The following is a 24,340-nucleotide window of genomic DNA, read 5'->3' as shown; positions in this document are numbered from 1 at the left end:
TAAAAGTTCATGGTGATTCATAGCCACACTTTTTTCTAGGAATTTTGTAGTTTGAGCTCTGCGTTGAAGACTGATCTACTTCAAGATAATTTTTGTATATGGTATAAGGTAGGGATCTAACTCTACTCCTGCACCTGGAGGCATCTTGTGCCATTTATTATTTTCTTGTAACCTTGTTTTTGTTGTTGTTGTTGTTCACAATCTGGGCAAGAAGACCTCATTTTATTCCCATTACTATGGCCCAAAAAAAACCCAGTTTGCCATCATGCCATTTGCGTTCTCGCACATGTTCACACACACACACACACACACACACACACAAAACCCCACAGGAGAGTGCATGCCTCACCGCTCCCAGCCCTGGCGATGGAGACTCCTGAAAGTTGTAGCATAAACAGTTCTCTCCTTCGGCTGAGTCATCAGCTGTTTCTAAGCCCTTTTGCTAAGACACTAGTATTTGTTTTGCAACTGAGTTTATCAGGTCTTTTCCAGGACTGTTAGCCAATTCCTTACTAGCCAAGGTCAGGGCACAGGGGAAGGGGCCTATGCAAAGTAAACAGTTTGGGGAGGGAGCAGATGATGAGGTGACAGGTATGTGATTCTTCTGAGAAGGCGTCCATGTCAGACTGTAGCTAACACCCCCCCAAAAGGCAAGTACCCCCCTTATTGGTCATGATGCCCCCAGCACCTAGCGCATGAGCAACCACAAAGCAGGAGCTGGGTAAATATTTGAAGGGTGAAAAATGCAATCAGGAAAAGAGTAGAAAGACAGAAGTAGGGGAGGTGGGGAAGAGTTCAAAGAGCAAGACAGGGCATTGTGTGGGCTCTGGAGCAAGTGCCACCTCATCTCCCACGTTGGCTTGAAGGGCAACAGAACAGGCGCTACAGGCTGCGTGGGACTCTCCCCCAGGGTGGTAGGCACTTGGATGAAGCTGACCATTCTTTCCATGCATCTTTGGGAATCAGCCTGGGCCCCTTCTCCCAGCTGTGTAGAAGGCCCATCCGGAGGCAGGGCCTGCCCTTTGTCTTGCAGAGAGCAGAATTGCTCCGACTCCCTGCTCCTGCCTGGCCCCAGCCCAAGGCGGAGCGTGGGCTGATCCTAGAACCAGGCCAAAGAAGGACAACAGTTGTTGCCAGCTTGCTGGCACGAGAGGGAGCAAGGCAGCTTCTGTACTGCCTGCTGGCCGTCGGATGAGGGCCCTGGCCGCTAACCCAGTTGGCAAAGCGATGGCGTGAAGAGAAAGAAACATCTGCTCTTCTCTGCTTGAGCATAAAGGAAGCTGTTGGTGGGTGTAGTTAAGCCTGCAGGTCATTGTAGTTGGTTGAATTGTATTCCCCCAAAGGTACATCCAAGTTCTCAGCCCCAATACCCGGGACCGGGACCTTATTTGGAAACAAAGTCTTTGCAGATGTCATTAAGTTAAGAATCCTGAGAGGAGACCATCCTGGACTTAGGATGGGTCCTGACTCCAATGTCAGGTGTCTTAATAAGGGAAAGGAGAGGGAGGTCTGACAGCACAAGAAAGAAGGCCACATGAAGACGGAGTCTGGCCACAGGAAGCTGAAAGAAGCAGAGAAGGATCCTTCCCTACACACTCGGGAGGAAAAGTGGCCCTGTCGACACCTTGATTTAGTACTTCGGGACTCCAAAGCTGCGAGAGAATAAATGTGTGTTGTTTCAAGATCGGGCTTGTAGTGGTTTGTTATGGCAGCCCTGGGACACAGGCCCCCCTGCCCAAGCCCTGCCTCCTGCCCGCCGCTCAGACTCTGCTAAGCACAGGCGCCCAGCGAGACCCTGTCCAGCTGAGCCTGGGAAATGCATTCCCATGAGGAACAAGGCAGTTTAGGGCCCGGCCTGGGCCCACTGGGTACCTGAGTTCCAGGGTGCCAAGCAGCAGGCCCCCAGGCTTCTTCCGCAGGTAGGGTACAGGGATGGGAAGGGAAAGGAGGAAGATTTGATTCAATGAGCAAACGGAGGAGGCCGTGATGCTAAGACACATGGTTCCAAGTTTAATGTTTTCTGAAAGAGCATCGGGACAGCACAAAGCAGCAGGCGGGCGCCCTGCGCACCAGCACGCCCACGGAAACACCATTTTTCAAATCTGACCAGCAGAAGCCCTTCAGAGGGAAGGATGTACAGACCCCAGACCCGGGGACCAGGCCCAGGGAGAGTGGACGAATGGGTCAAGACCAAGGGTCACCAGGCAGTAGGAAGGAAGGTTCCTATAGGGGTTTAAGGGCCTGAGCAGGTAGGAGAGGTACCCAAGCCTTGGGCATTAGTGTAGAAAGGCAGAGAAGGGCCACCGGGCCAAAGCCAGCCACAGGCCAGAGCACCAATTCCAGGCAGCAGCCACTTTGGGCGCCATCTACACCCACCCCAGAGAGAGAGGGTTCTCACTCCAGTGATTGAGACATGCCTTCTCTCCTGGTCAGAGGGATGGTGCCCCACGGGGAGCCCCAGGTAGATGGGGGAGCCTTCCGGCCCCTTCCGGCTCTGCCCTACTCTGGGGCCTAGAGGAAGCCCTTCCGGTGTTGTCTTAGGCTGCTGGTCAAAGAGGCCTGGGGGAGAGCACGGGGGCTGCTGAGTGTTGAAGCCTCTGGGAAACAGGACTCTGTGATGGTGTGCAAGGAGATTTTGTAGAAAATATTATATAACCATGACCCTGCTACAAAACGAAGGCCTCAAGCCTTCTGTGGCTGACCCGTCTGGGAGGAGGAACAGCAAACCAATGCCAAGGTGACAGGTGTGAAGGCCCTGCCCAGGGCTCCTGGACAGTATGGGGGAGTCGAGCAGAGCCGTGCCAGGATGGATGGCTCTGCCTTGGTCAGGGTAAGCTCTGCTTCTCATAGAAACATTTGCAGACCCAGGGGCTCCTGAGGTCCCCAGCTGCTGTCAGGAGTCTATGGGTTCCAACAAGCAGGCTGAGGCTGCTTCTCTCAGCCCAGAGACCAGGGCTGAGGGCTTGGCTGCGTTGCTGAGAGCTGACATTCGCTACCTGAACCCGAACCCCCTCACTGTTGTGGCTCAGTGGAAAGACCAGCAGAACCCGTGGGCAAGGCCATGATATCTCCAGGATGTGGATGTCAGTCCAGCTGTTGCCCAAGAAGGCTCATACTTGGCCTAAGAGGGTCCCCACGCCCTCCATCCTTTCCTCATGGCCCACAGCGTCCACTTCAGGTCTTCTTGAACATGCAAGCTCATGTGAGAACAGCCTCCCAGGGGGAGCCACAGGGCTTACTTTGCTCCCTTCACATACTTTAGAATTTCCCTAATCATTTCCAGCCACGGGAGCAAGGATGGCTCTGGGTTGCCCTGCCATACGGTGGCACACCGGTGGGGTGGCCCAAGGATATGTGCACAGAGGGGAGCTGGAGGCCCCGTCATCTCAGGTGGCTGCCCGCCGAGCCCACCCAGGAGCCCATGTGGCCGGCAAGCGCAGCTGCTCTTGATTCCCCTTCCATGAAGGGCGTCGTGTTGAAGGCCGAAGCTGGGGCGGCAGGGCAAGGGGGCCAGGCTGGGGAGGGGCTGCAGCGAGACCGGCGTGGGGCTGCGGGGCCAGGCGGGCTAGGGCTCTGCAGCGTGCTTGACCAGGTAGCCGCTGAAGGTGATGTAGGTGTCGAACTCGTCACTGAAGATGGCATTCTCCCGCTCGCCCTTGAAGAGGCGCACCCAGACCTCGTCCTGGTCCTGCAGCTCGAGCATCAGGCTCTGGCTCTGCATGATGCTGCGGTCGCTCACCTGGGCATAGAGGATCACCACCTCCTCCCTGTTCTTCATGATGTGCAGGTAGGTCTCCTTCTGGTTCCAGGTGTGCACGTTGAGGCTGAAGAAGTAGATGCCCGGCACATAGCAGTAGAACTTGCCCATGAACATGTTGAAGTGGCCGTAGAGATTCACAAACTCCGTGTCGAAGATCACCGTCTGGTAGTAGTCGTTGCTGTGCAGAGGCTTCTTGCGGCCCACCGAGAAGGCAGCGTAGTGGTTCTTGCAGCGGTCCCCGGGGGCCCCCATGGACCCCTTCTGCCCCTTGGGGCCCACGTGGCCCCTGGCACCCACGGAGCCCGTCTTGCCGTATTTCCCTTGTAAGCCGCGGTCTCCCCGGTCACCTTTCTCACCTAAAGGAACAGGAAAACACGTGGGGTCGGGCAAGCTGACCCAACATCAAGGACTGTTCTATTTTCATCCAGAAGCAATCATTTTCTTCCCCCTCTGGAACGTCCTGGCAATGAGAAGGGAACATAGGGGTCTGTCCAAAAGCAACAGGCGCTGCGGCCAGGCCCAAGGCTGACTGGGAGCAAATGAACTGCAGATGCGGGGCTCGCCCGGGGGCTCCCGTCAGACCTCACAGGGCTGCGCGAGGTTGTCCGGCCCCCGGGGCCGAGGGCATTTCAGAGAGTGGGCTGGGGGCCGGGGGCAGAGGGCCGTCTCATCCACCCTAAGGACTTCTCCTTCTCCCCGCTCGGGACAGAGCGCCCCACACCCCGTCCCGACCCGGGGGGGAGGGTCCCCTTGGTGGCTTCGCAGCCGTCTGACCTTTCAGGATGGTGATGTTGATCTGTGGCACCGGGATGGCCTGGTACACGGGGGTGCCAGGGTCACAGCAGCGAAAGCACCGGGAAGCAGAGGCCTCCTCGCCCCGCCTGGGGCTGTATTTTTCATGGTTTTCTTCATCTCTAAGGGAATAAAGGCGTCACAGGGAAAGCCATGAGCTCTGGGAGCTGGGACCTCCTCTCTCTTCGGCCTCCAGAGGCTCTGGTCCACCTGCTTGCCTTCCCTCCGTCCTGGACGTGCCTGACCACGTGCGCTTTCCCTCGACAGAGACAGCGTTGGCTCTTGGCGAATTCTGGGACCCTAACTGAAGGTTCAGGAAGAGCTCCTCTGCCTTCGGGTCACAGCAATACTCGTCATGGAAACAACGATTACAGAAACAGCAATAATTTGAGGGCCAGGCGAGAGAGAGGCTGCTTGGAGAGGTGGGCCCCTCGGGGAGGGGTTCTAGAAGGTGTGTGACAGAGCTGTGAATCCCCATCAATGCAACTGTGATTCTAGAAGATAACGACATTAAGCTGACTCATTTGCAAATGAAAGGGCTCGGCTAGGTCTTCAGGTTCCTGGTTGCTGCGGCTGGAGACTCCACCGTCGTTACTACCCGCGGCTGCGGGCGGCCGGCGGCTCCGTGCTACCACCTGGCGGCGGCGCGCTGCGCTGCACGGGGCCCTTTCTGGCTCCCGCTCCCTCCAAGCTCTAGAGCTGTGACGTCGGAGACAATCACTCCATCTCAGCGGCTGGTTCCTTCTCTACCTCTGCTCCTGCTTTTGCACCCCAGACAATCCGGGAAATGGATGTACACACGCTAAATTCAGGCCCCGCGAGCACCGGCCTCCCAGGTGGACGCCCACCTCTCGCCGGAAGGTCTCTACCTAGGGTCAGCGAGCCCCTCGAAGGTGAGGTGTCCAAGTGTCGGCCCATCAGTCTGGCCCTGGAACCTTCTCTTTCCAAACCCTCTTCACGGCACCATCACAGGCTCATTCAAGAGGCCTCTCCAGCCTTGCCACCACATTCTGAGGATCACGGGGTCCTGAAGAGTCAGCCCCTCCCACCCCCAGCCACCACCAAGGTACCTGCAGAAGCTGGGCCCTCCGGCCTCCCCATCTCTGGGGGACCGTCACCATTCTGACTGCTCTCCTGGAATCTGCCTCTCTCCACATCTCCCATTCATCCTGTTCTCTGCCTCCTCCAGCGTTCTTTCTGGAATGTCATGACATTGAAACCTCTCCATGATGTCCCCCCCCCCATGATAATTCCTCATGACTCCCTGTACGATTAAGAGACCTTTCCCCACCAGAATCATCTCCCCTCCCTTTCCACCCTCTAGTGCCAACTCTACTACCCCAAACCCACCTGGCATGGCCACACCCTCCTTCTGCACTTGGGATGCTCCCCAGGCCCAAGTGTCCTTCAAGATGTGGCCAATCCTCTGCTCAGTCTCCCGCCCCCACCCCGCCCCTGCCACCCCCAGCATTGTGGACACACCTGTCCTGCAGAGCCTACCGCACAGCCTTGGAGTTCCTGGAGGCCAGGACTGTCATCCGTGCATGTCCCCCCATGCCTCGCACATGGCCAGACCAGTAGCAGGCACTTAGTTGTCACTGAATAGAAAGTGAGAGGAGGAGGAAGAGGAGGAGGAGGAAGAAGAGGAGGAGGAGGAAGAAGAGGAAGAGAAAGGGGAGGAGGAAAAGGAAGAGGCAGAGGAAGAAGAGGAGGAGGAGGAGGAAGAGGAGGAGAAAGGGGAGGAGGAAAAGGAAGAGGCAGAGGAAGAAGAGGAGGAGGAGGAGAAGGAGAAAAAGGAGGAAGAGGAGAAATGGGGGGAGGGGCAGGGGAAAAAGAAAGGGGAGGGGGAAGAAGGGGAGGGGGAGGAGGGGGTAGAGGAGAAAAAAGAAAAGGAGGAGGAACAGGAGGAGGAAGAGGAGGAGGAATAAGAGGAGGAAGAGGGGGAGGAGGAGGAGGGACAGGAGGAAGAAGAGGAGGAGGAGGGTGTGGAGGAGGAGGAGGGAGAGGAGGAAGAGGAGGAAGAGGAAGGAGAGGAGGAGGAGGGTGTGGAGGAGGAGGAGGGAGAGGAGGAGGAAGAGGGGGAGGGGGAGGAGGGAGAGGAGGAGGAGGGAAAGGAGGAGGAGGAAGAGGGAGAGGAGGAGAAGGAATAAGAGGAGGAGGAGGAATAGGAGAAGGAAGAGGGAGAGGAGGAGGAGGGAGAGGAGGAGGAGGAGGGGGAGGAGGAGGAGGAGGGGGAGGAGGAGGAGGAGGGGGAGGAGGAGGAGGAGGGGGAGGAGGAGGAGGAGGGGGAGGAGGAGGAGGAGGGGGAGGAGGAGGAGGAGGGGGAGGAGGAGGAGGAGGGGGAGGGAGAAGGAGAGGAGGAGATGATGGATGTCACCTTGTCCCACATCCAATGCATTTCCATCGTGAGGATCGCCTGAGGCCCTGGGTATCGAGTCAGCCTGAAACCCAAGCGACTGAGGCAATTGAGGGCGCCAGCCTATCGCCCAGGTACCCAGCACCTCACAGTTGGTGAATGACCGTTTCCTGAGCAATCCTAAGGACTTGGTGCTTCCCTTCAAAATATTCCAAGTAGCCTGAAGTCTCTATATCATAGCGAAGGTCACATCCACGAAGACGACGCCGTTCAGGAGAAATTCATGACTTCCCAAGAAAAGCCACCACTTCTCCGCGGCCCTCAGCAATCCTCTCCCATCAGCAACCTGATCAGATGCTCAGGGTCCCCGGACCCGGACCCGCTCACAGCCGCGTCCCTGCCTCCCACCTGGGGAAGCTCTCAGAGCCCCGGGGGATACTCTCGAGGACAAAGCTAGAATAGAAGGACAAACGGAGTGCTGGGGGGGGGGGCGGGGGGGAGTCTTTACCTGGGGATGTGGCTGCAAAACAGTACAGAAACCCAGTCCCTTTGGGGTTAGAGCAAGGTGGGTCACTGTCATCAGTTTCAGATAAGGCCCCCGGGGCCACTGAGAGGAGAAATGGCCGGTGTGTCCCCCAGGACCAGGTCCGCAAGGACCCTTCCCGGCCTCGGCTGAGGCCCCTTCGCATCCAGGCCCAGCTGCCTCGGACCCCGGGCTCAACCCACTGGGCCGCGCCTCCCCGTCTCTCACCGCTCCGTGTGGTCCAGCGGTGGCTCCTTGGTCCCCTCCTGCTCCCGCAGCTCCTGCGCGCCGCGTGGCGCCCGGCCCAGCCCCGCGCCGCAGGCAAAGGTCAGCAGCACGCAGCAGGCCAGCACGAGTGTCGGCGCCCCGGAGCCCATCCTCGCGCCGCGCCCTGCTGGGAGACACACGGAGGGCCGCGGGCTGAGCCGGCCGCCCCCGCGACCACCCGGCCCCCCGAGGGCCGCCGCGCGCCCTGCGCTCCCGTGCATCCTCCACACCCTCATCCACCGCACTCACGTACTCTCGCACGAACACACGCGCACTCGGGTACTTAGTACTCTCGCGCTTGCACACGTGCACGTGTATACTCAGTACTCATGCACGGTAGGTGCACACATACACTCCCACTCACCCACATGTGACACCCTGTTGCACATACTCTGCACTTACACATTTGCACCATCCTAACACATTCACTCATACACACTCATATGCCTCAGTACATAGTCACACACCCCATGTACATATTCTTACACACTCGACACATTCTCACTCTGCCACTCCCACATGCATTATGGGTATGCACACACAGCACACCTGCATCCACGTGCACACCCGCACGCGTGTGCACGCACATCACACACCCTCACATGCGCACACACTGCCCCTGGAGCCTCAGCAAGCTGGGCTGGCGCTGGCCCCGCCCAGCAAGCCTCTCAGGAAGGGGAACCCTCAGCCAGCGGGCTCTGCTAAGCACAAACCCAAGTGAACGTGTGGGGTCACTGTCCTGTGACTCTGCCCCAGCCCTGCACCGAGGAGGTGGGTGGGGAGGGAGGCAGACATCACGCATCTCACTTAGGGACGGGCCTCTGTTGCTCAAAAACCCAACCTCATGTCCTTCAGGGTGCTCTCAGGGGAAAAAGCCTCTCATCCAGTATTGAGAACAGTCCTTCTAGAAAGACATGTCGGTCCCCAGTGAGCCCATTAGGGGGCAGTGCTTGGGCTTCAAATAGGCAAAACATCCCATCCCTTCCCACTGCCAGGCGGCTGCCCGGCTAACCAGGGAGGGTTTTCCACAGTCTGGAGTCAGAAGTCCCGAGTGCCTCGCTGTTTCTGGCTGGCTGGGAAACCTGCCCCCTGCACGAATGGGTAACGGGCCAATCCCAACCCATCTTTGTTCACCAAACCACATAGTTCAACACCTAGAAGGCCCAGTGAGGACACACAGTTCAACCCTGTCAGCTGCCCAGTGAGAAACGGAAGCCTGGGAGAGTCAGAACCACCCACCCCTCGAAGCCAAGGTGCGAGTGGGATCCGGGTCGCTGCTGGGAGGCAAATCTCCAACGGTCTCATGTCTGATTTGCTTTTTATTCTTCATTTATGGGGATGCCTGGGTGGCTCAGTGGTTGAGCATTTGCCTTCAGCCCAGGGTGTGATCCTGGAGTCCTGGGATCAAGTCTCGCATCAGGCTCCCTGCATGGAGCCTACGTTTCCCTCTGCCTGTGTCTCTGCCTCTTTCTCTCTCTATGTCTCTCATCAATGAATAAATAAAATCTTTCTTTTTTAGATTTAAAAAAATTTTTTTTATTATTTATTCAGAGAGAGAGCGAGGCAGAGACACAGGCGGAGGGAGAAGCAGGCACCATGCAGAGCCCGATGTGGGACTCGATCCCGGGTCTCCAGGATCACGCCCTGGGCTGCAGGCGGCGCTAAACCGCTGAGCCACCTGGGCTGCCCTAAATAAAATCTTTTTTTAAAAAATTCCTCTTTTATGTTTAAGGAATATTAACTCCCAAGACAGACTTCTTTATGTCAGTAGTTATCTACGCAGATGAATCCTCCTGTCGTTGGCCATGGGAAGCCATGGACTTCCCTCTAATACCCCATTGCTCAGATGACTTGTAGCTGGTGGGACATGACCTTGTAGCTGGTAGGTCGACATCTGGGCTTTTTCTTTTGCATGTCGGTGGGCTCGCTGCCATAGCTCTGAAGAGAAGCTGCTCAGTTAGCCCTCCCTGCTGGAGCCCCCATGCCAAATCAAGAGAACATGGGGGAGGCAGAGAGCTAGCAACCAGAGCCCTGGGACAGAGAAAGTAGGAGCCAGAGGCTCCCTGTGGATGGATCCTCAGAGAGGCAATGAGCCTCTGAGCTAGGGGGGTTGCCTCCGCACCTCTGCTGTGTCTTCAGTTCTCCGCATGACTCCCCACCTCATCCACTGCAGTGGATCAGCGGGGCCTCCCCACCTCTGAGTTTTCTACCAAACAACCATCCCTCCCAAGCATCAAGGCCCAGAGACCTGCCCGGTGACCAAGAGACTACTTGGTCCCCACTCAAAATCTCTACTATATGTGTTTATGTGACTTAACAAAATACATATAAAATTATCTATCTAGGGCAGCCCTGGTGGCTCAGCGGTTTAGCACTGCCTTCAGCCCAGGACCTGATCCTGGAGACCCTGGATGGAGTCCCACGTCGGGCTCCCTGCATGGAGCCTGCTTCTCCCTCTGCCTATGTCTGCCTCTCCCTCTCTCTCTCTCTCTCTCTCATGAATAAATAAAATCTTTAAAAAAATAAAATAAAATAAATTATCTACCTATCCATCTATGTAGCCATCCATCTAGCCGTCCATCCACCGATCCACCCATCATTACTCCTTAGCAGGACATGCCTGACACCCCAGTCTGTCCTCACTCTTCGGCCCCATTGTACAGCTCCCCTCATCCTGTGCTCAAGCTCTCTGCTTTGCAAACTTTAATGTACACACATATCACCTGGGAAATCTGGTTAAAATGCAGATTCTGATTCAGCGGGTCTGGGACAGGGCCTCAAGTTCTGCTCCTTGTCCTCGGACCATACTTGGGATCCCAGCTTCCACTCCCCTAAACTCCTGGCATCTGTCCACCTGCACACATCCTTTCCCCCTGACCAGGAGTTCCTATTCTCCTCCTCTCTTCTATTAAAAACCAGCCTTGTAGGACCAACAGCTGCCCCAGGCACTATGCCGAGCATCCAGGCATCATCTCAATGGACCCTTCTAGCCCTGGAAGTCAGGGTCGGGTCTGAGAACAGTTCCTCATTAGTAATTCTTACCCACCGTGGGCCTCAGCAGGGCCTGCGGTGAGTCCTTCAAGGAGACAACACTCATTCATTATTATACCAAACTCGCAAATGAGGAAGGGCAGTGGATTTGACCTCAACGGGCTGTCCTCAGACCACATCAGCATCCTACCCGGTCCTCAGGACCCAACCCAAGCGCCTCCTCTTCCTTCCCAGACCCTCAGCTGGCCAAACCTCTCTGTCCTCTTTTCAGATTTTGTTTTTCCTGTTGTCTCGTTCTGCAGAGTTTTGCTTGGCCTGTAAGACTCTGCACAGCAGACCGTGACCTCCTGGTCTTGTTCATCTTGGACCGGCCGAGCATCCTGCAGCACCCTGAACTTGATCGCTACTCAACAAATGTTTGTGGAATGGGATTTTTAAAGTTGTTTATTTCCCCCTTTCTGTGTTTCCTCTGTTTTTTCCTTGGCACCTCAATAATGGCTGTTTTTTTCCCCTCCCTTTACATGCCAAGCTTGCATCACTTGAAAGGAAAAGACGTTTTCCTTTCTTTAAACATTTCTTTTTCTGAATCCAAAGTAATATATATTCATTTTGGAAAAGTCAGGAAATAACAACAAACACACATAAAAAGCTACCTCGGATTCTTTCGTCCCCAGGGTCTCTCAGCCTCAGCACTATTGACATTCAGGGCTGACTCACTGTTGTGGGAGGTTGTCCTGTGCATTACAGGATATTTATCAGCATCCCCAGACTCCACGCACTAGATTCTACTGACAACCACCCCCCACCCCGCCACCCCGAGTTGTGACAGCCAAAAAACGTCTCCAGGCTTTGCTGCTCGTATCCTGGGAAGGCAGAAGCACCCCCAGCTGAGGGTCGGTGCTCTATGCCCAATGGGAGCACCGTTTGGCATGTCTCTTCCAAGTCTGGAAAAAAGGATTCTCTGGACCTTGATCAGAAGACATGGGGATTGGGATGCAGCCACCTTCGGGGTGATGGTATCAGTGGGGATGGAGCCAGCAAGGAGTCGGAGGCACCAGGCTGACAAAGTGAAGGTCAACAGAGGCTGGTGCTTCTCCTCAAGAACCTCCTCTTTGGGGCCAAAGCAAACCCTGGGTGAAATCTTTCTTTCTTCAAAAATATCTTCAGAGCCCTTTTACCAAGTCCCACAGAAGAGTCAGCGTCATGACATTATGATCATTTTAGTCACTTTTGGGCAAAAACAGTTATTGCCCAACATCCAACCAAACTTGGCTCCAAATCACTTTTAGCCATTTCCAGTGAAATGAAGTCACCTAGAGAGGGCGCGGCTTCGCCCCCAGGAAGGTAACCCAGAGGACCAGGCTTGCACACAGCGAAGGCAGGGCCGGGACGTGGCCCCCAGGACTGGAGCCCTCACCCTCCGGCCCACGAGGTCCAGTTTGCAGGCTGCCTGCGGTCAAGGCATCTGAGGCCAATTGCAACGTGACTCAAGTTCCTGACTTGCCTTTCTCAAACGCTGTGAAGAAATTCATTTGCCAAGATCCATGAACACCTTTTTTCCCCTACTGTCTGCCCCAGGAGGCTGGTGGCTCTTTGGCGGCTCTCCCATCAGCCCTCCCATCCAGTTTAACCTTCCCCCAACAAGGAAGAAGCCCCTTTGCGGGAGTGGGGGTACCAGAGGGGGCGCTGAGCCACTTATGGGGTCTGAGAACACTCCCTCGTTAATAATTTTCATCCCTTCTCAGACCTTTTATGGACATGGGGTGAATCCTTCTAGGAGACACTGTTCAGACCCACACTGTAGTTTCCTGGGGTCTCAGATGGGTCTCACCTGCCTCCGTGTTGTCCTGCCTGTGTTCTGACAGGAACCCCCCCGAGCCCGGGCACCATGTGTTTGCATTTTGCCATGACGCCACACCCAGCCCAGTGCCATCTGACAAAAGCATTTATAACCAGGGTTTTCCCTCTTCCTTAATCCTCAGCGGGTGACCAGCTGTTCTGGGAGGCGAGAAGCCTAGGATCTCCCTGGATTAGGAGAAGCTTGGAAGACAAGCCCAACTGCCGCACAGCTCCACAATTCCTCTCGTTGGAGAAGCTCCAGGGGCCTGGCTGGCCCACGGGCTGCCCAGCCTTGTGTTGGAGCCCGGGAGGGAGTGATGATCCTACCGTAAACTAAATTCCTGCCCTGGCCTCAGGAAGAGGACGGTCCACGTAAAGGAGACAGATGTGCACCCGATCGTAGTAGCTCCGGATGCGGGATCAAGGCGGAAAGCGGGTACCGTTCTTGGTCCACGCGGGCTGGGGCGATGGCTGCGGGGCCACGTGTGGCTATTTCATTTTTTTTAAGATTTTTTTTTTAGATTTTATTTATTTATTTATTTATTTATTTATTTATTTATTTATTTATTTATTTATTATTTATGAGAGACACACAGAGAATTAGAGAGAGAGGCAGAGGGAGAAGCAGGCTCCCTGCAGGGAGCCCGATGCGGAACTCGATCCCAGGTCTCCAGGATCAGGCCCGGGGCTGAAGGCGGCGCTAAACCGCAGAGCCCCCGGGCTGTCCGGCTATTTCATTTTAAAATGGGATTCCTGGGTGGCTCAGCGGTTGAGCGCCTGCCTGGGGTCCCTGGGGTAATGGGATCGAGTCCCGCATCGGGCTCCCTGCACAGAGCCTGCTTCTCCCTCTGCCTGTGTCTCTGCCTCTCTCTTTCTCTGTGTCTCTCGTGAATAAATAAATAAAATCTTAAAAAAATAAGATAAAATAAACTAGAAACAAAATTAGAGAAAATTCACAACTCGGTTCCTCGGTCACGCGAGCCACATTCCGAGCCCTCGGGAGCTCCTGTCGCCGGTAGCTGGCACGCTGGACGGCGCAGGACAGAGCGTTCCTGTCCTGGCAGGAAGCGCGATCGCACCAGCCGGTGTCAGTGAGGCCGGAAGCGGGGCTAAGAACAAGCAGCTGGCCAGAAATCTGGGAGTCATTTGGGCTCCTTCCTCTCATGCATCCGCCACATCGGATCAGTCACCCACCCCCTTTAATATCTCCCGAAAGTCTCTCCCCCTCTCAACCATTTGCCTCTACGTGATGCTTTCCAGGAGCTCTGGCTGGGGCCCAGACCTCAATACACCCAACACAAATATCTTTGTCTGGGCTTTCCTGGGGCCTGGACATCACCCCAAAAATCTAACACGCGGCTCCTGAGGAAGCCTGGCCTAAGACAGGACTTTGTCCCACACCTGATGGCTTCTATGCCAAGAATGCAACTTAGCGTGGCGTGCGAGCACTCCTTGTTTCAAAGTGGCATCAGCCATGCCTGCAGCCCGGCCGCCCCCTCCGCACGTCTACTCCTGCCACCTCCTGCTCCCCGGCATCCTCCCAACCAGAAAGGAAGCCCTGAGGCTGCCCCTTCTCTGCTCTGACATCTGGTGACACTCCCCCACTGAGGAGCTCAGAGCTCTCCAGCTGCTGCAGGAAGTCTCCTCGATTTAGATCCTGGCGTGCCCGGGAAGGAGAAAGCACCATGTTGGGGTGTCCCTCTGGCCCTGATGACCGGCAGGCAGGGTGTTATAACAGGTGACAACTGCCTTCCTGCCCCAGAAGCTGTTCATCACGCTCATTTTCCTCTTACCAAACCCTTCTGGTGACGGGAAGGAGGGAAGCAGAGTGACGAATGACGTTTGCTCACCAATTCCAGGGGCCCATTTAATATCTAATTTCCCTTCCATAACAGGGCAGCCCAACTGGTCTCAGACCCTTCCTGCTCCTCCAACCCCCGAGCCCTGTAAAGGAGTCAGCAGTGGATGCATGAGGATCCCCTATTAAAGGAACTTTGAGGGCAGCCCTGGTGGCTCAGCGGTTTAAGTGCTGCCTTCAGTCCGAGGCATGATCCTGGAGACCCAGGATCGAGTCCCACATCGAGTTTCCTGCATGGAGCCTGCTTCTCCCTCTGCCTGTGTCTCCGCCTCTCTCTGTGTGTGTCTCATGAATAAATAAATAAAATATTTAAAATAAAAATTAAAAAAAAAGGAACTTCGATCAGTTGGGGTGAACCCGGGTGTCCTGCTACCCATGCCACTTGCTGAATCTCGCTTTTCCTTTCTCCCAAGAGCTGCTCTCCAGCTTAGAGAAAAAGGATTTATTTCTTAAGGTTTTGGGGTTTATTTGGTGACCTCTAAAGCGCATGGTCGGGGGAGAGTTGGAAGCTTCCGGGGCTACTTACAGGTTAATGAGCAAGGGCTCCCTTTTCCCTGCAGAGCAGAGCGGCCTAGCTCAGGACAAAACAGTATAGAAAAGAGAAGGTGAGAATTCCCCACCGCCACCACCCCCAACCTAAAACATCTCCATCTCTCCTGGGGCCACTGAGCCTTGGCAAGGACAGGCTCACCTGGCGCCGAGAGCGGGCACGGTCTTCCGCTCGGGCCCGAAAACAGCGAGGCCACGTGGGCTGCAGGCGTCGGGCCTCCGGGGGCACCTGGCCAGCCCAGCCTCCCCAGCTCCCAGCCGGTCCCAGAGCTAACAAAGGCCTCCTTGACTGGAGCACTGTCCTTAGATCACCTCCCAGCTGTAAGGCCTTGGGCTGCAGGCTCGCCCCTGCTCCGAGCAGAGCTGCCCGCTGCCCTGGTGCCCTGCTGCGAGCACGCTCCGCAGGTGGCTTGGCCCAGGACCCACTTCCCCACAGCGGGGACGCCCTCGGGGTCCCAAGACGGAGGGAGGAGAGAAGCTGGGAATCCCGGGGCCTGCGCCCCGCCACTCTCGCCCCTTTGCCAGCGATACTGTCTCTGGTTCTTCTGGGGCCTATGAATCCCCCCAACATCTCACAGACGCCTCCCCAGGAAGCGTGGCGGAGGACAGAATTCTGCCCCCACCGAATGGCTTCTAGGTCGCAAATATAATTTAGCTCAGCATGTGGTCGGTGCAGGGCCGGCCACCTCCTGTCGTCCTGGCTCCAGCTGCATCTGTCTCCGAGCATTTGTCCTCCACCGTCTCGCCCCCCTCAAGAAACAGGTGTCTCCGGGGCGATGGTCTCCGCGTTGGCTCCTCCCTCTCGAAATATACTTTTCTGTCACTTTCTACGCTGACAGCTCTCTGACCTTGGTCCCCGCGCCCTCCAGGACAGCGGCCACTAGCCCAGGGGGCCAGTTAAATTCGTTAGACTTAAGTGACACGAAGACTTCGGGTCTCAGCCGCACCAGGACACTTTAGGTGGCCACCCTCTCGGGCAGCACAGCTGGAGAACATTCCCATGACGGCGGAAAGTTCCACGGGACAGCTCGGGTTATCTGCCTTCTGAACACCTGCTCTCCGCTCTGCCATGGACCCTCGAGCCCCAGTTACCTCCGCTCCTGTCCCCCCACCATACCTACTTCTGAAGCATCAGCCGTCGCTCACGCGGGGGCCTCGGGGCTGGAAATCGGGGGGCCCTGCAGACCCTACCTGCCACCTCTCGTCCATCACGCAGCCTCCCGAAGGCCTCCAGTCTTCTGCCCCCCAGCCGGGCACCACCTCTTTCTCAGCCCCCCACCCACAGCTCGCTCTCGCTCTCTCTCTCCTGTGTCTTCCCACCTGCTTACCAGAGGCCCCTTGCAGAACTGCCAATCCCAATTCCACCCTAGGCTTAACAGGCTTCCCATGAAAATAAGGAAAATGTTTAAACCTGGAGCTTCACCACCTGGCTCCCGCCTCGCCTCTGGCCACCTCGCCGCCCGACTCCAGCCATCTGGAGCTGCTGGTGGCTCCGCTCGCAGGCCCAACACTAACCGCAGGCTCTCCTGTCTCTCCGTCCCTTCCCCCACCACCCTCCTGGTCCACAGGTTCTTCAGAGCCCAGCCCGAGGGCACGCCTCCAGGAAGGCACTCCCCCAGCATCCTGTAGGATCTGCCCCCTGGGGACCAGGGGCCCCTCCCAGGAAGCTGTGTCATCTCTCACGCGCATCCCCCATGTCTGATGTCTGATGTCCCACTTTGATTGAACTGCATCCACACTCACCTTTCAGCAGAGCCAATGCACAAACAGGGCTCCAGGATCCTGCACGTCTTGCGGGGGGCCTGGGGCCAGGGTGTTCAAATCTCTGTCTGGCTCAGGGCGGGGCTGTTTGGGGAGAGAGGAGGGAAAGGGGGAGAGTGATCCAGGGTGGGCTCCAGAGGGCCAGTGCAAGGCTGAGTCCCTGCGTGCCCATCCAGCCACGTTTCCCTCAGATGCTCCTCAGAAAATCTCCTGCCTCCTCAGGGCTACGACCCCCTGCCTCCTTCAGCCAAGGTTACAAGCCACCTAACCAGGAGATGCTTTGTGCTTCCTGGAGAGGCAAGAAAACAAACAAACAAACAAAAAAATAAATAAGCGGGGAGGGGCAGCTTCAGGCAGCCTTGCCAATTAGTGACCTCTGTAAACAGATGACTCTTTGCTGACGCCAAGAGATGTTCCTGATGAGTGAAGGTCAGGTTGAAAACACACACAGATCATGCACATCGCGCTCAGCCGCCGAGATCTGAAGGCCACCCACCTAGCTGCTAACAGCAATTATCTCTGGGTGATGAAAATAGGGATGTTGGCCATTTTCTTATTTTGGCTTCTCTGATTTTTTTTCCCCTCTCTAACAGTCACATATTTTCTTGCATTAAGTACACATTATTTTCCACTTAGAACAATGACAAGGGTGGGGGACTCAGAGAGCGTTTATTGTAGTTTGGGGGATTTGAGTCTATGCAAAGAGAAGGATGAGGCATGAGGGGTTTGGGGACGAGCAGGACCAGGACCACATGGAGAAGAAACCGACCTAGGGCTCAAGTCCTGGCTTCCTGCACCTGCATTTACTGTCTGCTGTGTACCCGGTGGAGAGCTGGGTGACAGGGACACGGTGCAGCAGCGAGGAGATGCAGCCTCTCCCCATCCCACTCCCCGCCCCAGGAGCGAACACCCTGGAGCTACAGTGGATGGATGCAGGTTAGGCCAGGGAGGGAGGGCCTGACCTGGACCACAGTCAGGCCTGGTGGACAGATCACATTTTCTAGGAGGGGGATTTGTTCTGTCTTTGCCAGACCTCTCCCTGGCGGTACTTGCTCTTGAGGCCCTGGAACTGAAGGAGATGAAGCCAAATCCTTGAGCCCATCCTTAAGAATTCTGTGCGAGGGCAGCCCGGGTGGCTCAGTGGTTTAGCGCCGCCTTCAGACCAGGGCGTGATCCTGGAGACCCAGGACTGAGTCCCATGTCGGGCTCCCTGCATGGAGCCTGCTTCTCTCTCTGCCTGTGTCTCTGACTCTCTCTCTCTCTCTCTCTCTATCTATCTCATGAATAAATAAATAAAAATCTTAAAAAAAAAAAAAAAAAAGAATTCTGTGTGATGGCCAGGCAGGTTAGCAGGCCCAGGAGCAGCCCCGGCACTTATCAGAGGTTCCTTCGAACAAAGCCCTGCTACCACTGACCAGGCAAGACCCACCATGTGCCGGGCTCTGGGCACCGTGCTCTCCGGATGCCGTTGAGCTTGACCCCTTACAACGCACCTCGACTTCTCAGATGAGCGAATGGGCTCAGAGTGAAGGAGCCACTCACCCCAGGCCCCACAGGAGGGAGGTGGGTCTGGCAGCAAAGTGCCTTCCACCCCACCTCAGGGGGCCTCCAGATGCCAGGGAGGCAGGCTCATCCTGCCAAACCACAGTCCAGCGGGCGCTCCCGTCTTTCCGGGCATCCACCTGCGGAGCTCACTCAGCTAGAGCTGGAACGGCAGCAGTGGTGTTTGACCCTGAGGAATTTATCCACCAGCCCAGCCTTGCCATTCATCCATTCAGCAGATTAAGGAGCACCTACTCAGTGTCAGGCAGGGTACGGGTCCGTGACAACCTCGTCCCTGAAGCAACGTGCTAAGATCTCCCTGTTGCCAGGCTTCCATCTTAAAACCCGTTACTGAGTTCAATTCCTTTGGATTTAAGCACAGAATCACGAGGAACCCCCACCCCTTCACCACTACCACCACTACCACCACCCCATTCTTCAAGATGGAAGAGATGTGGGAGGTGTGGCCCATTGAATGTGCATTTTTAGGGGCTGGCGTTTGCCAGGTAGAGAGAAACAGCCCATTGGCGAGCTCTGAAAAGAAGGAGTGAGAAGACCATGTCGTGCAGGGAGGGCACATGGTCCCACCCGGCCCCCAGGGCTCTCTGATGGAGACAAGCCAGCTAGAACACTGGGCTGAAATGGGACCTGAGGCCAAGTGCTGCTAGCAGGAACCAATGGTGTAAAGAATTGACCTTGTGATGCGGAACAGCATGGTGGCCCCGCTTCTGTCCATCCTGGGGGTGCTGCCTGGGGATCAGCCTCGGGTAGGGCCCCTAGTGGAGGCTCCTGCAGAGACAGAGCTGGAAGCAGGAGAACACAGGAGCAGAGAACGGAAACAGAAAGGGGAAGGTGGACACTGGGCTCCAGCTCACCTCCCTAGCTGCCGGGGTCTAGCTCTTCTCACTCTGTGGGGACCATTCTCAGGGGCTCCTCCTACGGCCACTTTACAGGGCCACGGGTTTTGCTCTCGTAGCTATCCCTTTGTGGGAAGGAGGGTGTCCTGAATGCCAGACGACCTGAGAGCCCCAGGGCCACCCCCAGACCCACCCACCCCTCACCAGAACCCACTTTCAGACTCCTCACAAGGAGAAAGGGCCCATGTGTTTCCGAGCACACCCTATTCCCCACCTCTACAGACCAGCCCCCAAAACCTGCAGGGCGAAGTTGCCGGGTCCAGCCCAACTCCTGGTCCGCACACGCCTGCAAACCCACCAGGGCTGGCAGCTTTCCCAGGCGAGGTCCCTTCCTTCCCTGGTCCCCCGGGTAGAGGGCGACTGGTCACCAGATGTCCCCGCTTGGGGTGGCGGCGCAAAGGGTTTGGGGCATTCCCCAAGCATGGCTTTGCCAGTGGCCAGCAGCAGCGTTCCACGGAGCGCAGGTACCCCCAGCTCCCCCACTGCCTGCCCCGCCTGTCGCCCTCTTTTCCTGTCCTCTCCTCCCGCCCTCTCCTCCCACCCAGCCTCCTACCCGCAGGCTCCAGCTCCGCTAACTCCTGTTTCAAGGAAAATCCGTACGGGAGCCAGGGAGATGGTCAGACACCGAGGCCCAGGCTGGCCCACAGCCGTCCTGACAGCCATCCTGGACAGGGCGGGACGCCCCAGGACGACGCTGCCAGGCCCGTCCACAGCTGGAGAAGGGCTGACTCCAGGGGCCTGCCGGGCAGGCCACACCCAGCCCCCCTTGAGCCCAGTCCTGGAAAGAGGCGTGGGCAAGATTGAGTGGCTGGAAAAGGATGCCGGGAGCCCTTGTCTCCTGCTCACAGGACGGCTCCCCTGCAACCTCGACAAGAACCCAGAGGTAAAGATGCTCCCCATTCCCCCCAGAGGCTCAAGAGCTCCTGCCACGGCCCACCCCGAGTCCCTCCCCGGGAGGCAGGAGGAGGACGGGCAGGGGACGCAGGCCGCCACAGCACAAGTGCCACTGGCCGGCCCGCAGAGGAGGAAGGGAGCCGGCGTGCCCGCCTCCGCACAACTGTGGTCGAGGGCAGAACCGACGCCGCCAGGCCGAGGACCCAGCCTCAGATTCCCCTGGCAGGGGCCCTGAGAATCCCAAGGCCCGGCTCGCTGGGCCGCCCCACAGAGTGGGCGGGAGCGCCTGGGCTTTGATGATTCTGCTCCAAATGGCTCTCCCAGGGGGCAGCCGGCTCCTCGGCTCCTTGGCTCCTCGCTCGGCTCCTCGCATGGAGCCCGGAGTAGTCAGGGAGAGACCCACGGTCCTGTCCAGGGGACGCCTTGGCTCACCCGACGTTCAGAGAAGGCAGATTTCAGCAGGTAAAAACAGGAAAAAAAAAATTAATAACCCTAGGCCCACGCAGTAGTTACGCCACCAAGAACGAAGCGCCCTGGGGGACCATCACCTCCACCTAAATATCTGTGAGCTCTCGGGCAGGGAAGCGAGGTGCTTCTGAAACACCCACTTTCCTCCCCAGTGGCTCAGCAGAGTTGCCTCAGGCACCAGAGGACCTTTCTAGTCTTCTTTTCCTTTGTGAGCTGTCACCACCACCCTTGCCCCAGGGCCTTGGAGCCTGGCACCACCCCCCTACCCCCTTGCCTTCCACCCGCCCCCCTGCTCCAGTACGGGGGTCCCACACACCGGGCCAGCCCCCTGAAGACAAAGCCCCCAACAGCAAGCTTATGTCCGGTGAGGACGCCCAGCAGCGCGACTGTATCTACAAAATTCTTTTCATCTTTGTTTTGATGGGTGAAGTTCAGTGCCAGAATATTTGGTTTATGAGTCATGCTAATTACAGCTGGGGGGGCGGGAGGAGGGCCAGAGGCACCAGTAACAACAACAGAAAGAAGCACGTTCTGAAAAAAAAAAAAAAAAAATTGTGCTGTGCTGGTTGCCCTGAATAAGGAGGTTTAACATCCCCGGCTGTTAAAGGAGTGAAGAGGGAGCCGTTTGTGCACCTTTCTGGGACCACGTCTGCTCCTCAGCACGCACCTGGGAGGGCGCCCCTCTCTGGCTGGCTGCACCTGTCCTAGGTGGGCTGTCCCACCCGAGACCTCCTGCATCTCTCCCTGACCTGTTGCTCACTGGGAGCACTTTCCTTGGCTCAAGACAGGAGAGGGAGGAGAGGGTGGGGTGTCTGGGAAACAGAACCTGGCCGTCCTTCCTGCCCCTGGGCACTTTCTCCGAGGACAGCTGGGAGGTGGATATTTGCAAACTTGAGAAGCTCCAGTCCCAGCCTCAGCTTGGACAGCTCTGCACCCTTGAGCAAGTTACACCCCTTCTCTGGATACAGAGATGCGGGTCCTCCGAGGGGTCCTCCGTCTACTGCGCGTGGGCAAGTCATGAGCCTCTCTGAGCTCTTCAGGGGTGAGACTGCCATCAACGAGAATCCACATCTGCTCAGCACGTGCCATGCGGGACACGCACACGTGCATATGCGGGCGCACATGGCTGCCGCTTACCCTAAGTAACTCTGAGCTCTCAGGTCAAGACGGAGAGTGGGCGAGGCAGGTGGGACGGGATAACTCAAGCCTCGGCCCCCATCTCCCCTTCCCCTGTACTTCTTCCCTCCTCTGGTTGGTGGGGACATTGGGCAGGACCCTCCCTGCAGCAAACACAGCAGCCAAGTGCATCTGTTTGTGACCTTGCACGTGGAGCTGACTGCGTGCTTTCCTGCACTATTAAAAGCAAAGGTCTAGCAGCCTTGGAAGACCTCACATCCTCCCCCCTGGGGACCCAGGATGTGGCTAGCAGTTGAGAAAAGCTCAGTTTCTCAGGACACTCCTCATTTTGAAACCGTGGAAAGAGGCAGCTCCATGTGCCGAACTGCTTCCATTCCTGGAAACTCAGAGAGATGGAAGAGACAGACGAGTCACGAAGGGAGGTAGTTTCCTTCCTCCTTTCCAAGTGGATCAGGAGGACCCACAGAGGACACGGGACTACCCAGGGATCTGCACGCTGGGAACCAGGCGAACACAATGTGGGTGCCCAGGGCACGTGGGGAAATCACACCTGTGCCGGGGGAATGCCTAGAAGACGACGTGGCACGTGGTGTCTCGACACAGAGAGGCGTTTGAGGTCCAGGGGCTTAAGGGCAGCTGGGTGACCGCGGCCCCAGGCCGGAGACGGTTCTCAGCGATGCAGGCAGCTCGGGAGGGTCCCCAGGGGAAGGGACATTATTTTCCCCTGTCTGGGCTGAATCCAGGAACACCAAGGCCATTAGATGTGGGGGCCAAAGTCCACATTTCCTGTTCTGTGTGGGGGTCCACACTGGCCTCAAGCAGGGCGAACCTGGCTCTCAGGTGATGCAGGCACTATTGGGGCGGGGGCCCCCACTTGGTACACAGGGGACTTGGGTACCATTCCCTTTTCTCTCACGCGTAGAGAAGTGTGCAGCAAGGTAAACAGCCCACAACGGAGACAGGAGGCACCGACATTCCTATTCCTGACAGCGCCCGGCTGCCCCTGCCCCCCACCCCCGTCCCAGCGGGAGACGGAGACCGGTGGCTCCCCACCGCACCTCCCGGCTGCCCGCCGGCCGCAACTCCCCATCTTTCTGTCCCTTGTCACAACCGCCACCCGGCCCCTCCCACTGGGCTGGAGCCGCGGAGCAGGAGCGAGCGCCCGCCCGCCCCGCCCGCCACGGCCACCACCTACCTCCACGGCGTCCTGCGGGGCCTCTCTGTCCCGGGCTCAGAGCATCTCCCGGCGGGGCCTCCTCCCAGCCAGGTCGGGGAAGAACAGCCTTGTCGGGGGAGAGCGGGGGGGGGGGGGGGGGGGCGGGGGGGAGGTCCTCCGGGAAGAAGGTGCAGCAAGGGGCGCGGGCGCCAGCCTCGGGTCCCTGCCTTCCCGGCACCTTGACCTCCTCCGATCCGAGGGCCCTCTGGCCAGAAGCGGAAGCGCGGTTTCTCGAAAGTCAAGGAAGAGACGAAGAAAGCGGGACGGGCTCGTAAAGAGCAAACCCCAGCCAGATGTGAGCGGGGCCGCGGAGCCTCCAACGCTCCCAGCGCATATTATCCAAACAGCAGGCGCCGAGGATTAACTGTGTGTGTGCCCGCGGGCAGGGGAAAGCCAGGCCTGCCCTCCTCCCGGCCACCCCGGGGAGGCGGCCCAGGCTGGGGGCGCGGGCGACCACTCCCAGTCCCTGGAGGCCCCTCCAGGTGTGCAGGCGGCTGGGGGCCCAGGACAAAGAGGGCCCGGAGCCCCGAGTCGCTGGGTGGTAAGGGATGTGTGCCAAGGAACCCGGGGGGGGGGGCACTTCTTGCCAATCCTTTGGGATCTAGTCCCCAAACAGTGGCAGACCCGAGACACACTTTCAATCAGAGGCTCCCACCTGGGGTCTGCGAGCCACACACAGGTTTTGGAGAACCTGTGACCCGCCCCCCCCCAAACAATGCAAAGTTGTGTGTGCGTGCACATGTGCACACGTGTGCATGGTTGGACAGGGACGGTTTATTGCTTCAATCGGATTCTTAGAGAGCTCTGTGATCCAGAGGTTAGGAACCCCTGGCTGGCAGAACAGATTTTCCAGAGGGCAGTGTGGCCAGGGTGGGGCCGTGAGGGACGTCAGCATTGCTCCGTCTCTATCAGCCTCTGGTTCCTTGATGTGAAAAACAAGCCTTCCCCCATCTTATTTGAGAGAGAGAGAGAGAGAGAGAGAGAGAGAGAGAGAAACAAGCTCCCCACCCAGGAGGGAGTCCAATGCTTCGGGGCTTGATCCCAGGACCTCGAGATCATGACCTGAGCTGAAGGCAGATGCTTAACTGACTGAGCCACCCAGGCGCCTCCTTCCCCCCAACTTAGACAGGAGCTCTAAACAGGCTCCTCTAGCCCCACCTCGCATCCTGACAGCTGCTTGAGGCTCCTTGTGAGCTGCCCCCAGTCAGACTGGTCTCTGTCCCCAGACGGAGTCAGAACGGATAGTTCTGGAATCTTATCATATCGCAAGAAGAAGCATCTGGCCAGAGTAATGAAGCTCTGCTGTGGTGATAACAGTTTTCTTGCTCGCTCGCTTCTCTCTAAACCGCGTTCCCACGTTCTCCTTGAGCTACTTGGATGTCACACCTGCAACTTGTTGTCAGTCAACGCTCCTCTCAAGGGCCTCTCTCTCTGGCCACGTGTGGACAGGAGATGTAGAAACAGGGGTGC

At 57.3% G+C, this 24,340-nt stretch overlaps 1 protein-coding gene across 3 annotated transcripts; it reads right to left on the bottom strand.

The window, feature by feature from the left end:
• Nucleotides 1-1,987: 1,987 nt before the first annotated feature.
• Nucleotides 1,988-23,202, bottom strand: C1QTNF1 (C1q and TNF related 1). 3 transcript variants are annotated; one of them, XM_055334980.1, is made up of 5 exons: nt 22,850-23,202; nt 16,679-16,780; nt 7,660-7,825; nt 4,535-4,674; nt 1,988-4,116 (listed from the first exon to the last, which is right to left on the bottom strand). In XM_055334980.1, exons 3-5 carry the CDS (start codon nt 7,806-7,808, stop codon nt 3,566-3,568), a joined length of 840 nt encoding a protein of 279 aa, XP_055190955.1. In that variant the 5' UTR covers nt 7,809-7,825; nt 16,679-16,780; nt 22,850-23,202; the 3' UTR covers nt 1,988-3,565. The 3 variants fall into 3 exon arrangements, with proteins under 3 accessions (XP_055190955.1, XP_055190966.1, XP_055190973.1); XM_055334991.1 differs by having other exon boundaries at nt 7,660-7,822; nt 22,850-23,201; XM_055334998.1 differs by lacking the exon at nt 22,850-23,202 and adding an exon at nt 19,709-19,729.
• Between the last annotated feature and the right edge of the window lie 1,138 nt (nt 23,203-24,340).

The sequence above is a fragment of the Nyctereutes procyonoides genome, unplaced genomic scaffold, assembly GCF_905146905.1.
Source record: "Nyctereutes procyonoides isolate TBG_1078 unplaced genomic scaffold, NYPRO_anot_genome, whole genome shotgun sequence".
NCBI lineage: Eukaryota > Metazoa > Chordata > Mammalia > Carnivora > Canidae > Nyctereutes > Nyctereutes procyonoides.
The sequence above is the reverse complement of the archived record's forward strand: the minus strand, read 5'-3'. Positions and strand labels throughout refer to the sequence as shown.